Genomic DNA, 16,466 nt, shown 5'->3' with positions numbered 1-16,466 from the left:
AGTTGGTTAAGCATCTGCCTTCGGCTCAGGTCATGATCCCAGGGTCCTGGGATGGAGCCCCGCATCGGGCTCCCTGCTTGGCTGGGAGCCTGCTTCTCCCTCTCCCCCCACCCCCCACCCCCTTGTGATCTGTGTCAAGTAAATAAATAAAATCTTTAAAAATAAATAAAGAATTGCAATTCTCAAGCAAGAGCTATTATGAGACTTAATGGGGCATGGAGCTCCTCTATGCCTACTGAAAATGTCTAAAGTCTTCAAATTCATTGATTTCTACGTTTTCTCTTCCAGTATATAAAGCTCAATTATTCTGACAACACATCCAACATTAGCAAACTATTTTAGTTTTCAGAATCAATAGCATCTGAAGGTTTGAAAAATTTGCCAATTAAAGACCCTCATCAACAAGCAAACTTTTGTAAATGTTTCTGATGACTTGTCCACAAACTACCATCAAGTCAGTGAAGTTCAATATGTGAAAATTAAACCTAAGGTGTGCAAAACACATGGTTCAATAAGTGGATATATATTTATTCTAATTACATGACTTGACAATGTGCACTGTCATCCAAACATTAATTGCATTTATCAATTGCTATTTGTTCACTAGTATGAAGATGTCAATTTACATACATAAAATGTTTTATATACTTTGATCCTGCCATATGTAAACATTTTTAAGGATGTTTGTGAGCCAAAATTGTATTCCAGTTGTGTATTCCTAGAATGTTACCAACATAACATCTCAAACCATTCTCATGTTGGCTCATTGAAGCTGAGGGTCTATTACATGCAAAAATCAGTTATTATTTTTATAGGCACGTCATACTTGGTTATGATTTTATGCATTGCACTGGTTGCTCTTTGTACAGAAAACAAACTGGGAAATTAAGAAATCAAATGTAGTTTTCTTAAAAAAAAAATAGCTAGTAGGAACTAAACTGCCAGAAATTATTTTACACTAATGACTAGAGTCAGAGTCACCAGGTACAGAAATTATTTTAATAATGGTTGAAGAAAAAATGACTTGGATGCCATATTGTTAGAACTAAAACAATTTGATAATTTCATTAAAAAACTGCTTCTGTATACTGTAGTATTGAACAATGGCTTCATCCTACCAAGTATAAAAGGTAACCACTTTTAATGTGAGTCTCCTTGTAAAACACTAAGCCATAAAATTTTATTTCAGGGACAAAAATACAACACTTAAAACATTACCTTGATTTCCCTCTCTCTAATTACATTTTATCATCTTATTCTGGATGGGTCCGTATGATTTCAAGAGGATTTTACTCAAGGTCTTGGAAGCAAAAAGTTTAGGAAATTGTAAAAAACAAGATGCACAGCACATGTATGTAAATCAGAAAGCAACAAACAATGGAAGGTGGCTAACCCTTAAACAACTATTTTGAATTTCTGAGCCTTGTTATTTTGTCACATTGATATTTGTATTAAAAATAAGGAATGCTGGGTTTCCTAATACACAATAATTCACAAAATTGACCTCTTTTGGTCCAGAACTACTTAAAAGTATTCTACTTGAAAGTATTCTAAAGGCCAAAACATGAAAAATCTAGAAGCCATTATTAAACTTTAGAGATACTATGTATGGAAACTTACAACACGGCTTTCAAGTATGAATTTAAGAGTCAAAACATTCTTCACAGTAAGATTTGGTATTTAAAGGGGACAAAGGTAATAAAATTAGCTATCAAAGTGATAGGATAGCAGTGAAACTATTTTTAAGAATCCATGAAATAAAAGACCTAAAGAATAATCTAAAAAACCCCCACAAAATATGCTTGAGAAAAATAGGATTATTTAAGAGCTTAGAACCGGATGACAGGATAAATAAGATTAACCAGAAATAATAAGATCACTTCCATCTACAAGTTTATACACTATAAAAGTAAAATGTACTGAATTTTACTTATCTCTGTACAGGGTGGGTCATTTTTAGGTATCATTTTACTTCCTTAATAAATCACCCTGTGACTCAGAACATGACAGTAATAGATTCCAAAGCAAAGATTATACTGTTCATTTTTATTATGGTTATGGATTTTGACCTGCTTGACAGAGTCAAATATTCATGATTCTAGTTTTTTTCTTTGATTTGAATGTTCCAAGTCATTTAATAACATATTTTAATAGATGTGCTTTTTCTTTTAGTACCTACTCTAATAATATGCTAGAGGTATCCTTAGGGATCTGCAAGATGAGAGAATGGTTCCCACCTAATAGGTACTTGACCACTGTCATAGACATTTTTCTTCTTTTAAGCAGTGTCAGTTTAATATTCTAAGAATTCCAGGTGCCCTTTTTTGTGTGAAACAAGTACCCCTGAATTTAGCAAGAAAAAATTTAGACATCTGTTTTATAAACCCAAAGCTGTTTTCTTAGGAAACACAGGAATATATGGGAGAACATTAATTTTAGTACATTTTTAAATTAGAGATGTGGAAGCAAAACAGATGAAGTTTTTTGTTTGTTTTGGTCTTTTTGATCTGCATTAATTTTTGTTATTTTATCAAAAGAAAAAATTATATGCTTCCTGGGAACTTTTAAAATGATAAGACCTTGGATTAAATAAGACCTTGACAAAAACAAAAGGTAATTATACACCTGCTTTTTCTTTTTTGCTCAGAAAAGTCTGTTTTCTGAAATTGACTGCTTTAAAAAGCTTAGTTTGCTAAATGGAATGGTAGTTACAAACCACTGTAGAGTAAGAGGATAATAAAATATTAGAACCACACTCGCTAAGCATCCCTACTACCTATGTCATTTGAAAAGTTATCAAGTGGCTCCTTTAAGCAGTGCCATCAGATTTTAAATACTGATAAAATTAAGTTATGCCTATCATTAATTTTGTAGGATCAAATATCACAAAGCCAAATTCCACTTAAAACTTCCAAAGTTTAACCACAAAATAACATTTGCCTTAGAATTGAGGTTTTTGGTTGTAAAATTCTAAAAGGTGAGAAGGGTGAAGTTGTATTTTTCTTGTCATTGAAGAATCACTTCTATGGTATGTAAGACCAATGTCAGGGTTTCAGTTGTTGTGAACTACCAAATATCAGCTATTAAAAAAAATTCCTAATGGGAAGGTTTATAGGTTTATTATTACAACTCAAATTTATGAAAATGGAGGAATGGTTCTATCTATTTTGGGTCAAACTAAAGTCAGCTAATTGGTTTACTGTATTTGCCTCTTGTCAAATATTGATAATTTCTCACAACAGTTCAAGATGTGCTAATTTGGATAAAATGCTTTAACACTTATTATATTGAATATTGAGCCCCAAAATTCACTTTAATATAGACTTCTATCTAGGAAATAATCATAAATATACTAAAAATTGGCCAAGAAACTCTAAGAAATCTTTATTTCTTCTTAATAAAAGTCTAATTAATTATATTTAAACAGAGATGATCTGTTTATTCCAAAAGCCCAATTCTTTGGTGTGCTGTTTCTAGTTATTAAGAATTCTGTATACTGCTAAGGAATTGAAACTTCTCAAACTTATATTATTTAAGCAATCTTTGTTTTTAAAATCACAGTATTATTGGCTATCAGGAGTTGGATTCTGAAATCAAGTAATTTATACTTTTCCCAAAGTGTACTAATCTAGATTAATCATCCTAGATATTTTCTACATACTTAGTTCATATTTGATTATAGGAAAACATTCTAATTTTCTAGGTCTTTTAAAATAACTTCTAAAATAGTGGCCTTTTTGAAAAAATTTTTGTCTAGTACTGCATATATTTCAGTGCAGATTAAAATTAAACTGAACCATGCCTTCCACCCAAAACTGTATTAAGGAGAACATCTTTTCCTTTATTAACATATTCAATAAATAACCACATCATAAGGTTAAAGGGCTTTTAAAAATATCATTTAAGTTGAATGAGTAGGAAAAGTATACATATCATCTTTGGATGTATTTAACTTATTAAGTCAGGTGTTATATAACTGCAAGAAATGGAATGTTATATATCTGACTAAAACAGAGCTACATAAACTGAAGAGAAGAACAGGAAATGTCAGGTATAATTAGACAATTCAGATGCAGAAAGGGCTATTTCCTCATCTGTTTGCAAGAAGTTATGGAGCTACATAGCCCTTAACGAAGTTGGTGGAGATTTTCTTGTTAACTCAAGAAAAAGCTATAAACTCCCTAATGTGTACTGTTGAAATATTCCTAACTTTGATGCGCTTCCTGAAATGAACCTATATATTCAACCTATAAAGGAAAAGTAACTGATGCTTTAAAGAAAAAAAAAGTACTTCATTACTAATGGATATAATTAGTTCACTTTTTAGTATTAAGACAAGGATAAGTTTAAAGACTAGAAGACATTAAAAATATATTGGGTCTGTATGATTTTTTTAATGCAAAAAAGGGACATCTCCCTCAAAAAGGATGAATAAAAATCCCTGCAAAATGCACTGCTCCATACTCTCCCCTTCAGTGCAGACTACATTGTAGAAACAAAATCTCTCTTAAGAGAACTATTTGTGAGAAATAATGACTATCCCTAAAGATATTCAACTCTCAATTTTTACTACTTAAGAAAAGTCAGTATTAATTGTTCTTAATATAAAGGTTTAGCTTTGGGGAAAAGTGAGCCTTTCAAAGTTTTAACTTAGGTTAACCTAGTTGATTGGCATGAAACACAAATGCCCATGGCATTGTCTATGCTTCTAGTAGGTTTGGAAAGTCATTTCAGTCTGCTCCCATACTTAGTTTCAAGCCTCTGGAAGGAAATGAACAATGTGAACAAGTCTGGTGATGAAGCACAGATAAAGTCCTTCAAATATCTTAATTTCACAGTCCTTTGTCCCATGTAATAGATGTAAGAAGCACCAAAATTGGAGCCAAGATCTGAACAGGTAATGTAACAGCAGGAACTATAATTTAATCACATCATATCATATTACACTTATGTAACATTCTATATTTTGCCTGTTGATATGTAACATAGTTAAGTTTATTACAAGCATTATTTCCTAAGACTTACGGTAGAAGTACTTCTTTTCAAGTATTACCGCTTATTTAATAGTGTTTATCTATTTCTTAACATTAAGTAAATCAGTGATAAATGTATATTATGCAATACACATTGTGCCATTTCTCCCTACCCTGTGTTATTAACAAAATCAATTAAGAAAACCAAAACAACTATTAAAACTGAAACAAGGCTATCAACATCACAGATGCATGTCTGAGTAGGTCAACAGCATTTCCCCCTTAACATGAAGGTATTTTCATCAAAAATGCTTCTTATCTTTAGGCTAGTATTTACTTTAGCAGCAGCTGGTCTTCAGGACAAGTAGATCAGAAGTTTCAAGTGAAAATGACACTGAATTACTCTGAGAAAACATCAATCCACATTACTAATAAAAGATGCAAACTGCTGGTGTCACCGTAACATAAAAATTGTGTTTTCCCTTTCAACATGTGATTTATTTCATTTATGTGATGACAATACTTTGGAGTTCTCATGGCACACCAATGAGATTATCTGTTTTCATATTTAAATTCTAACTACAATAACTAGAAAAAAAGTCAGTGCCTCGGTGGCTTTAAACCACATCAATTGCAATGTTTTTCAAAATGATGATGCAATTAAATCTATGCTTCTGCAACAATAGTGCAATACAGTATCCTCTCCTGAATACAGGAGCTGAGGTTTATCCAAGTAGAAGCTTTAAATAAGGTAGATTGTTGCCAAATACGCATCAGTCTCCATGTTTGATATAACATGTATTAGGAAAGCTAAAACTGACTTGTAATCTATACTCAGCTAAAGCTTCACATAAGCAGCAATGGAAATGAACAGAGGTGCACTCAATATAAAACACTTTTCAAAACTACTCCAAAAAACAAATGACAAAAAGTGGTTAAGAACAACTGAACATATGTTGTGGGTACCACATTTAAAAGGAAGAATGGACCTTGTGGTTGCTTGCACTGTTTGAATTATGTGAAGATAAATTTAAGACTTAGTCCACTTCCATCTCTCCAGAAGATTTAGTATGCTGGGAGCTGTCTTTTGTTGTATCTGGTTTAGTTTCAGTCCCACTCTGTCCATCCATCGGTCCATTGTGTTCACTATTAGCTTTTGCTTTGTCTTCAGCAACCTCTACTTTCGGTTTGGGCTTGTAAATGATGGGGTTACAGAAATTATCCAGTTCCTAAAGGCATGAAGAAAAGTGATTATTTTAAAAATACTACAGAAAAAGTTACCATTAACTTTCTAATTTCCACATTAATAGGACATTCCTGAATTTATGTTAGTTCAGTTAGAAAACCAAGTTTCTTCAAATACTTCAATGAAGCATTTACTTCGGCGTTAGTGCATGTTAGTGTTGACAAGGAACTCTTCAATCTTTAATAAAATTCTTTGTATCTAACCTTCCTAAAAACTGGTTCCTCATAATCTAATTTTCTTGGCAGAAATAATTTTTATTTTTTTATTTTTAAGATTTTATTTATTTGAGAGAGAGAGAATGAGAGATAGAGAGCATGAGAGGGAAGAGGGTCAGAGGGAGAAGCAGACTCCCTGCTGAGCAGGGAGCCCGATGTGGGACTCGATCCTGGGACTCCAGGATCATGACCTGATCCGAAGGCAGTCGCTTAACCAACTGAGCCACCCAGGCGCCCGGCAGAAATAATTTTTAATTCATTTCTTTAAATTATGCCTAATGCTCTGAGAATTATGTCAAATAACACCTATTTCATAAATTGGTATTTACATGAAAACAGCTTTAATAAGTGGAATTGTAGAACTATGCTGAAGGAAAAATAAGTCATGAATGTAAATGCAACTTAATAACTTTAAGTACAATGTATTTTCTCTATCTTTGCTTATTTCTTTTTTTTTTTAAAACGTTTTATTTATTTATTCATGAGAGTCAGAGAGAGAGAGAGAGAGAGAGAGAGAGAGAGAGAGAGAGAGAGAGAGAGAGGCAGAGACAGAGGGAGAAGCAGGCTCCCCACCTAGCAGGGAGCCCGATGCGGGGCTCGATCCCAGGACCCTGGGATCATGACCTGAGCTGAAGGCAGACGCTTAACAACTGAGCCAGAACACAAAAATAAAAGACCATTAAAATCTTTCAAGACCAGTGTCACAGAGATTGGGATAGGGATGGAAAGATAGGAGAGCGTTAACACTCTGGGGAAACTGCTCTCATGACACTATGTCTCAATTGATGAGGCGTAAATTATTATGGCTTCTTCACAAAACTTTCTCAAAAGGAAAATACTTTGATTAAAAAAAATACCTGTTTTTGTTTAAAAAAAAAAAACAGCCTTGAAAACATACTGAACTAGATAAGAAAAAAAAAAGCACCTGAAATTCCATCTTCTACAGATTAACATGAACATTTTGGTGAATATCCTTCTAGATGTACGTCCATGCATATAAATACATGCAAAGCTACAGATGTATGAAGATGCTTGCTAAATACAGTGAAAGAACTTCATTTAGATTCTATAATCTTTCCTTTTTCATTCAATATGTTGTATACATCTATCTAAATCTCTCTCTATATCTAAAATTATGTAATGATTGCAAAGTGTTGTATGGATGCTTCAATTTATCTAGTTTCTTACTGCTAGGTATTTGTTTCTTTCAATTTTTTGCTAATTAATAAGCAAGGGTATTTATGTGCCTATACCTGTGCAATGATCAATTTAGGATGAATTCCTAGAATCGTGATTTCTGGGTTAAAGGGTATGTATACTTCCTTTAAATTTCTATACATATACTGATGAGAAATGTTTTAATGAATTCAACCAAGTTGCTCAGGGAGAGCATCTGTTTCTTTGCACCCTTGACAACTTATGACAAAGATTATGAATGTAAACACACAACCATGAATCACATGAAAAGAAATGGGGGAGAAGAACGTGATGAGGATGAACACCTTTTCTTATATTTATCAGACATATATGCCTTTTTTGGTCAATTGCTTATCCTATGTCTTTACTAATTTTTCTGCTTAGATGCTGATTTTTTTTAAAAGATTTTATTTATTTATTTGACAGAGAGAGACACAGTGAGAGAGGGAACACAAACAGGGGGAGTGGGAGAGGGAGAAGCAGGCTTCCCGCCGAGCAGGGAGCCTGATGCAGGGCTCGATCCCAGGACCCTGGGATCATGACCTGAGCCGAAGGCAGACTGAGCCATCCAGGCGCCCTGATGCTGATCTTTATTATAAAATTTGTCTCCATGTTTTTCATGGTGTTTTTTTCTATGATAATCTTTGACATTTTCATGGGTAATGTTTTTTAGACTGGGAAATTGAAGTAAGATTTTTACCACAGAATTTTACAGGTTTCAAATGATGTCAAAGACCAACACTGCCAAGTTTTACAATGGAGATTTTGAAGTCTTATCTAATCCTGAAAAGTCCAAAGTATTTAACAGTAAGTTGTCACATTGCTTTCTTTCTTTCTGCACTACACTTAAAATGTAAAAAAAAAAAAAAAACAGCCTTGTGTATGTGACTAAATCAAGAAACAGGGATGTCCCACCTAGAATCTTTTTTTTTGCAAAATTACAAGTGAGCCTTAAATTTGTTTCTCTAAGTTCTTTTGCAAGTTGATTATTTCTCAAAGTATGGCTCCCATTAAAAATGTTTAATGCTTGGGTGCCCTGGGTGGCTCAGTCATTAAGCGTCTGCCTTCGGCTCAGGTCATGATCCCAGGGTCCTGGGATCAAGTCCCGCATTGGGCTCCCTGCTCGGCGGGGAGTCTGCTTCTCCCTCTCCCACTGCCCCTGCTTGTGTTCCTGCTCTATCCCTCTCTGTCAAATGAAGAAATTTTTTTTTTTTAAAGATTTTATTTATTTAATTGACACAGAGAGAGAGCAAGCGAGAGAGGGAACACCAGCAGGGGTAGTGGCAGAGGGAGAAGCAGGCTTCCCGCCGAGCAGGGAGCCTGATGCGGGACTTGATTCTAGGACCCTGGGATCATGACCTGAGCCGAAGGCAGAGGCTTAATGACTGAGCGACCCAGGCGCCCCAAATAGAGTCTTAAAAAAAAATGTTTAATGCTTGAACCCATTAAAAAGAGAATTTAATAGTTACTTACCTTTGACTTCGCAACTATTTCTGAAACTTTCACCACAGGATCTTGAGTGAGACTTAGTTTGTTCTGTGCATTCATCTTACTGTTCAGCCAACTCATGGCTTCACTGATATATTTTTCAACTTTTTCCACATCAGCAGGATCCAAATGATCGTATCTTTCATCCTATTGAAAAAATTTTAATGTAAAATTGTCAGTAATGCATCAATTAATAATTTCTGTTTAAAAGACTTAGATTCTTATTGAATGTATACCTCACACATATCCATCTGAAGAAGCCACATACAAATTATATAGAATTGAAGAAACTGGGAGAAAGAAAAAAAATCACTGTTTTTTTTTAAAAGGAAAGGCTCTCTGAAGAAGTCAGCTTGGCCACAAAATGCCTAGTGGGGAATATTCAGGGGAACAGTACTTAGCCGAGAGCGCAGCTGCCGGGAATTAGTTCGTCAGGGAATAAAGAGAAGTAAGAGGAGAAGGCATGCTGCCAGCTGGACAGAAAGTTCTCCATCTACAGAACAGCGCGGTAAGTTGCTGAGGGGATTACGTCACATGCTGTCTGAAAAATACAACTGCAGGCACCACACATAGGAAACAATCTAAGAAATCATGGTTTAGGATGGTAGTCACAAGACCAGAAAGAAACGGCAATGCAACATCAAGAGGATTTCCTAATGGATTATAGATTGGACATAGAAAATAAAAGGAAATGGAATGAAAGAGTAGAACTGGGAGAATGGTGATGCTGTGTTTTAAAACCATACACACCTAGGGAATTTGAAGAGATTAAAGCCACATACCTGCCCTGTATTTTAAGTGTGTAAGTACCCTTTACCAATAATTTTCCGACAAAAAAAAAAAATTTTTTTTTTTTGAGAGAGAGTGTATGCATGGGGTGGGGTTGGGGACAGAGGGAAAGGGAAAGAGAGAGAATCCCAAGCAGTCTCCCTGTTCAGCGTGAAGCCCAACACAGGGCTCGATCCTACGACCCTGAGATCATGACCTGAGCCAAAATCAAGAGTTGGATGCTCAAATGACTGAGCCACCCAGGCACCCCTCCAATAAAAAAAAAAAGTTTTAAGTTTGGTGCACAAGCTCTCCGGAATTTGGTGGCAACAACTGCTATCGTTTTGTAGCTGAGAACTTACAGATTTACCCCACCGCCACCAGGTACTACCCCCACATGGCATCATCATCTGCTGGCTTTGTGGCTTTCATACCTTGTTTCTGTATGCTTCTATCACTTTCATAACAAGTTGAATCTTTTTTCCCAAGTCGTTTAAAGCTTTTGGTCTCTCTTCATGTTCCATGTACCTCATTTGAATAGGCTGGCCATATTTCTATTAAGAAATTTTTTTAAAAGAAAAAAGTTATTAACAGAAAACAATTTTTAACAGAAGACAACTTTTATGGGCCTTTACATGTGATGAATAGGAAAGAAAGCTGGCCAGATCAAAATATGCCTCCTCTGTTTCCCTACATGAGGATAAATTCCAGCGTCTACGTCTTTACGCAATCCTACAGACATGCCTGACTAATGCTTGAGGTCTTTCTCTCATTTATTAAGATTACCTCTTGATTCCTCTCAAATCCAAAGGCAACACTTTTAATTCCTTCAAAGTTAGGTGTTAAAAGTTTACAGAACTATTAAATGAGAAGACCGTAAGGACAATACTCCATGCAGAATTCATGTATTTGAAACTTGGTTTCAAATATTTCTGTGTATAACTCTGTAAACAACATGATTACTGGAATTTCTGGATATTATCTATTGAGTATTGTGTTTATTAATTTGATGGAAATTCTGGATCTATGAGTATAGCACTTAAAAAAAAAAAAAAAACACCAAAAAAACCAAACCTTTGGCCCCTTACCCTAAGTGCCTGGAATGGGGACTTTCTAAATGTTAAAATAGCCACTCTAACTTTGAGGAGGGGGATGCATTAGAAGAATGAATACCCATTTTCTTTTATATTCTTTATACACTTAAAAATAATCAACATATTTTAGAATAATTTTAGATTTTCAGAGAAATTATAAAGGAAATAACAGAACATCAAGTACCTCTCATTGCTGTCCTCTAATGTTAACATCTTATACCACCACAGAACATACAACTTGTTAAAACTAAGAAACCAACACTAGTGCATTACTATTAACTGAACTCCAGACCTCATGTGGATTTCATAATTTTCTGTTCCAGGATACCATATTGCATCTATTTACATCACATTTTTTATTCAAAAAAATTTTTTTTAAGATTTTATTTATTTGCAGGGCACCTGGATGGCTCAGTTGTTAAGCGTCTGCCTTCGGCTCAGGTCATGGTCCCAGGGTCCTGGGATCCAGCCCCTCATCAGGCTCCCTGCTCAGCGGGAGGCCTGCTTCTCCCTCTCCCACTCCCCCTGCTTGTGTTCCCTCTCTCGCTGTGTCTCTATCAAATAAATAAGTAAAATATTAAAGAAAGAGATTTTATTTATTTGAGAGAGAGAGAGGACATGCACGTGTGAGAGAGAGTGCATGAGCAGGGGAAGAGCAGAGAGAGAGAGTGAGCACATGGGGGAGGGAGGGGAGGAGCAGAGGGAGAAGCAGACACCCCACTGAGCAGGGAGCCTCTGGGATCATGACCTGAGCCAGACAGATGCTTAACCAAGTGAGCCACCCAGGTGCCCCTTATTGTAAATGTTTTTGAAAAGAGGACCAAGTACTGTATTTTCAACAGCCAACTCAAAAAAAAAAAAAGAAAGAATACTAAGGCCTGTGAAAACTTCTATAATGTTCATTTCAATGGTTACTTATATATTTGGGGTAAAATAATTCTTTCTGAGAGCTGCTTGGCCTTTCAGTTATTTCTACTAGCCTCAGATGCCTGGCTGCTCCTACTACCCAAGATATATACATTCTCTTAGGAAGATGGGGAGTAACACCACCATCAAGATAAAAATGTGATAAAGCCTAGTTTTGCTACCTTAAGCTTAGGTTTTCTAGTTGCTTTCTAATTATTCCATCTGGAAGTAATTTACTGGCATGAAGACAATTCCAACTTTTTCAAGATATTAACTTTTGCTTTTAAGTAACTTCTCTTACACCCCCCACCTCCCCAGTCCTAAAGGGCTGCCTTTTCCCATAGTCTAGGAATTGTTATCAATGTCATCATCTATGTTTTTCCCTTGCTACTCAGAGTGGCTCAGTGACCAGCACCACCATAATTTCTTAGAAGTTTGTTAAAAAACAGAGAATCGTGGGCCCACCACCTCAGATATATACTGAATCACAGTCTGCATTTAGTAAGAGCCCCTGGTAATTATGTGAACATTAAAGTATTGCTATGATCCACACTAGGAAGAAAAGACAAATTTCCTACCATCCTTGTAATCTGAACTTAAAACTTTTTTTTCCCAGGGTAGGGTAGACAAGCAGAAAGGAGTAATAGTGGTCTTTTCTTAAAATCATACCATTGGACCTAGAAAAGGGAGACCTGGGGGCCACATCTCCTTATTTCTTTGTGGAATGATATTCAAGAGCAGGAGCACTATTTTCGAATTTCTTCACTGGTCAGGTGTCCACATCAGTTGCAATGTGAAAATACAAAAGGGCAGTATATTACTCCTCTAAATCATGGCAGTGAAGGGGGAGAGAAGCAGAGAAAGGGTGTATCCTCCAATGGCTAAGAAGGGAGCAGGTTCACAAATCCCTTCTTAATGACATCTCAGAAATAGATGGCTAATATAAAAGTGGTAACACTGCAATCATCTGCTACATATTTCTACCTGAAAATCCTAACAAATATAATTATACATTACTTGATTTCAATTATCATGTAGCATTACTGCCCTCTAAAAATGCTTTTAAGATTAGACATTTCTTCCTACATGTACCTTTAGTATTTTCTAATATATTTATTAAAAATAGACTTTTACAGCATGATTTTTAGGAAGACTTAATGTTCTATTCAAAACTAACATGGACTTTAAAAAATTTACCTTTAGTTCTTGAAGCTTATCCACATAAATTTGTTTAGGTTGGTCTTCTCCTTCTTCATAAAGCCAATTTTCTGTGTCTTCCAATATTGCAGACAGTTTATTCAAGTCCTATACATTTAAAAGACAGTGACTGAAAATGCATGCCTTAGAAATAAAAGTTATCAAAGAAGGACAGAATGTTTTTCAAGTATCAAAGATTAAATTGCAGATTTCTCGGGCTTTTTATTCATAAACGTGTTTTTCACTATACTTTTGCAATTGAGAGAAACAACTAAGAACCATTCCTAAACATGGCTCAAGGAGATTGACGACAGTAACACATTTGGTATGTTTATTTACAAAATTCGTATTAACATTGTCAAACAAATCATTTTTTTTAAAGATTTATTTTAGGGAGAAAGTGTGAATGAATAAGAGCGCATGCGAGTGCAAGTGGAGGAAGGGTTGGGGGGGAGAGAGAGAGCAGACTCCACACTGAGCGTGGAGCCCAACATGAGGCTCAATCTCACGACCCTGAGGATCATGACCTGAGCTGAAATCAAGAGTCAGATGCTTCATCAACTGAGCCACCCACCCAGGTGCCCCTCAAACAAATAGTTCTAATAAAAAATTTTAAAATATAGACTTACTTCTTGAGTGATGAATTTTTCATAGACCGTGCCCAGCTTGTCTCTAAAATCATATACATATTCTTCAACGGCATTCTTAGCATCATTTCTTTCTTTCTCTAATTTATCTTGCATTATCATCTTCCCCTATTCAAAATGTTTAGATTAGCTATTAAGAATATGCAGGAGAGTCATCAGGGAAATGCATATCAAAACCACAATGATCTATCACCTAATACCTGTCAGAATGGCTAGAATCAAAAAGACAAGAAATAACAAGTGTCGCTGAAGGTATGGAGAAAAAGGAACCCTCATGCAGTGTTGGTGGGAACGTAAACTGGTGCAGCAACTGTGGAAAACAGTATGGAGGTTCCTCAAAAAATTAAAAATAGAAGTACCATATGATCCAATAATTCCACTATTGGGTATTTACCCAAAGAAAACAAAAATAATTAGATGTATGCACCCCTCTGTTTATTGCAGCATTATTTACAATACCAAGATACAGAAGCAGCCCATGTCCATTGATAGATGAATGGATAAAGAAGGTGTGGGCTCTGTGTGTGTGTAAGTGTGTGCAATAGAGTACTACTTAGCCATTAAAAAAGGACGAAATCTTGCTATTTGCAACATAAATGGACCTATACTAAGTGAAACAAGTCAAACAAAAACAAAGACCATATTATTTCACTTATATGTGGAATCTAAAAAACAAAACAAATGAATAACAAAGTAGAAACAGCCCCATAAATAGAACTGATGGTTGCCAGAGGGGAGATGGGGGGGGGATGGGCAAAATGGGGTTAAAGGGAGCGGAGATACAGGCTTCCAGTTATGGAATGAGTACATCATGGGGCTAAAAGGTACAACATAGGGAATATAGTCAATAGTATAATAATAATGTATAGTAAAAGATGATGTACAGACTGGTTTATCACTATGCTATATACCTGAAACTAAAGTAACACTGTGTATCAACTAGACTCCAATTAAAAGAAAAAAAAAAAAGAATGTGTATCAGGGAAATGCAAATCAAAACCCTTTCATACCTACTAGAATGACTATAATCAAAGAAATGGATTATAAGAAATGGACAGTGTTGGTGAGGATGTGGAGAATTTTTAACCCTTGCATATTGCTACTGGGAATGTAAAATGCTGCAGCTGTTATGTAAAACAGTTTGTTGGTTCCTCAAAAGGCTAAACAAAGAATTACAATATGACAGCAATTTCACTCCTAAGTATAGAACCAAAGGAATGAAAACAGGAACTCAAAACAGGTATTTGTATGCCCACTACAGCATTATTCACAATAGCCAAAAGGTGGAAACTCAGCTGTCCATTAACAGATGAATGGATAAATAAAATGTACATATATCTCCAATGAAATATTATTCTATTATAAAAAGGTATAAAGTTCTGATACATGTTACAACACAGATGAACTCTGAAAACATGCTAAGTGTATTAAACCAGACACAAAAGGACAAATATTGTATCATTATATTCATATGATTTTTTTTAAAAAATATTTTATTTATTTTTGTCAGAGAGAGAGAGCATAAGCAGGGGTAGTGGCAGGCAGAGCTGGCACAGGAGGCAGAAGGAGAAGCAGGCTCCCCACTGAGCAGGGAGCCCGATGCGGGACTCAATCCCAGGACACTGGGATCATGACCTGAGCCAAAGGCAGATGCTTAACCGACTGAGCCACCCAGGTGTCTCTATATTCATATGATTTATCTAGAATAGACAAATCCAGAGACAGAAAGTGGCTAGAGTTTATTGGGGGTTAGGGGAAGAAAGGAACAGTGAGTTAATAATGATTACAGACTTTCTGGGGTTATGAAAAAGTTTTGGAAATAGGCAGTGGTGACAATTCACAAAACTGTGAATGTAACAATGCCATTGAATAGTTGTAATTTAGTCAAAATGACAAATTTTATGTTATATACATTTTACAATAGTTTAAAAGATTAGTAATGTATAATATTCCAAAAGCTACCAAATTATACACTTTAAATGGGTGTATACAGTTCATAACAAGAACTGTATGGTATGTGAATTATATCTCAATAAAGCTATTTAGAAAACCCCACAAAGACTATGTCATTGTACATACTCGGGTTCAATTCCTTGGCTCCCCATTTACTAGCTTTGAGATCACAGGAAGGTCACTGAACCTCTCTAAGCCTCAGTTTTCTTATCCTAAAACAGAGACTACAACTATCTGTTAGGGCTGTTAGTAAGACTGACATGATTCACATAAAATTTTAGTATAGTGCCTAGCACATAACTCAAATGTTAGCTCTGGAAGGGATATAGTATAGTGGTTGTGATCTTGAGCTTTGGAGACAGATTACCCAGATCCAATTCAAAGGTAACTCTCTGGCCTTGTATGATTTAGTCTACCTGTTCCTGTTTCTTCATCTGTAAAACATAAATCTCTAACAGTACTTATACTTCACAGGTTTGTTTTGAGGATTAAATAAGATATCAATGTGTTTTAAGAGGTTAGCAAATATGATTATTGTTATAATTAAAGGCAAATATGATTATTGTTATAATTAAAGCAAAGAAAGAATCTGAGGATTGTAATACCTGAACCAAATTTTCACTTTAATAGAAATATAGTATTTTATTTATTTTTTAAAGATTTTATTTATTTATTCACGAGAGAGAGAGAGGCAGAGAGAGAAGCAGGCTCCCAAGGAGCAGGGAGCCCAATGTGGCACTCGATCCCAGGACTCCGGGATGATGACCTGAGCCGAAGGCAGA

General features: G+C 35.4%; 1 protein-coding gene across 2 annotated transcripts in view; it reads right to left on the bottom strand.

The window, feature by feature from the left end:
* Nucleotides 1-4,903: 4,903 nt before the first annotated feature.
* Nucleotides 4,904-16,466, bottom strand: part of HSPA4L (heat shock protein family A (Hsp70) member 4 like) — a 48,915-nt gene continuing 37,352 nt past the window's right edge. Inside the window, exons 16-20 of one of the 2 annotated variants that reach the window (XM_027598608.1) lie at nt 13,714-13,839; nt 13,085-13,192; nt 10,322-10,441; nt 9,105-9,266; nt 4,904-6,202 (exon numbers count right to left, since the gene is read on the bottom strand). In XM_027598608.1, coding sequence (XP_027454409.1) covers nt 6,011-6,202; nt 9,105-9,266; nt 10,322-10,441; nt 13,085-13,192; nt 13,714-13,839 — 708 coding nt within the window. In that variant the 3' untranslated portion in view covers nt 4,904-6,010. The remainder of the gene's footprint in view (nt 6,203-9,104; nt 9,267-10,321; nt 10,442-13,084; nt 13,193-13,713; nt 13,840-16,466) is intronic. The other variant, XM_027598609.1, reaches the window with a different exon arrangement.

This window comes from Zalophus californianus, chromosome 2 (assembly GCF_009762305.2).
Source record: "Zalophus californianus isolate mZalCal1 chromosome 2, mZalCal1.pri.v2, whole genome shotgun sequence".
In the NCBI taxonomy this organism is placed as follows: Eukaryota; Metazoa; Chordata; class Mammalia; order Carnivora; family Otariidae; genus Zalophus; species Zalophus californianus.
Note: the sequence above shows the minus strand (reverse complement) of the source record. Positions and strands in the feature narration are given on the sequence as shown.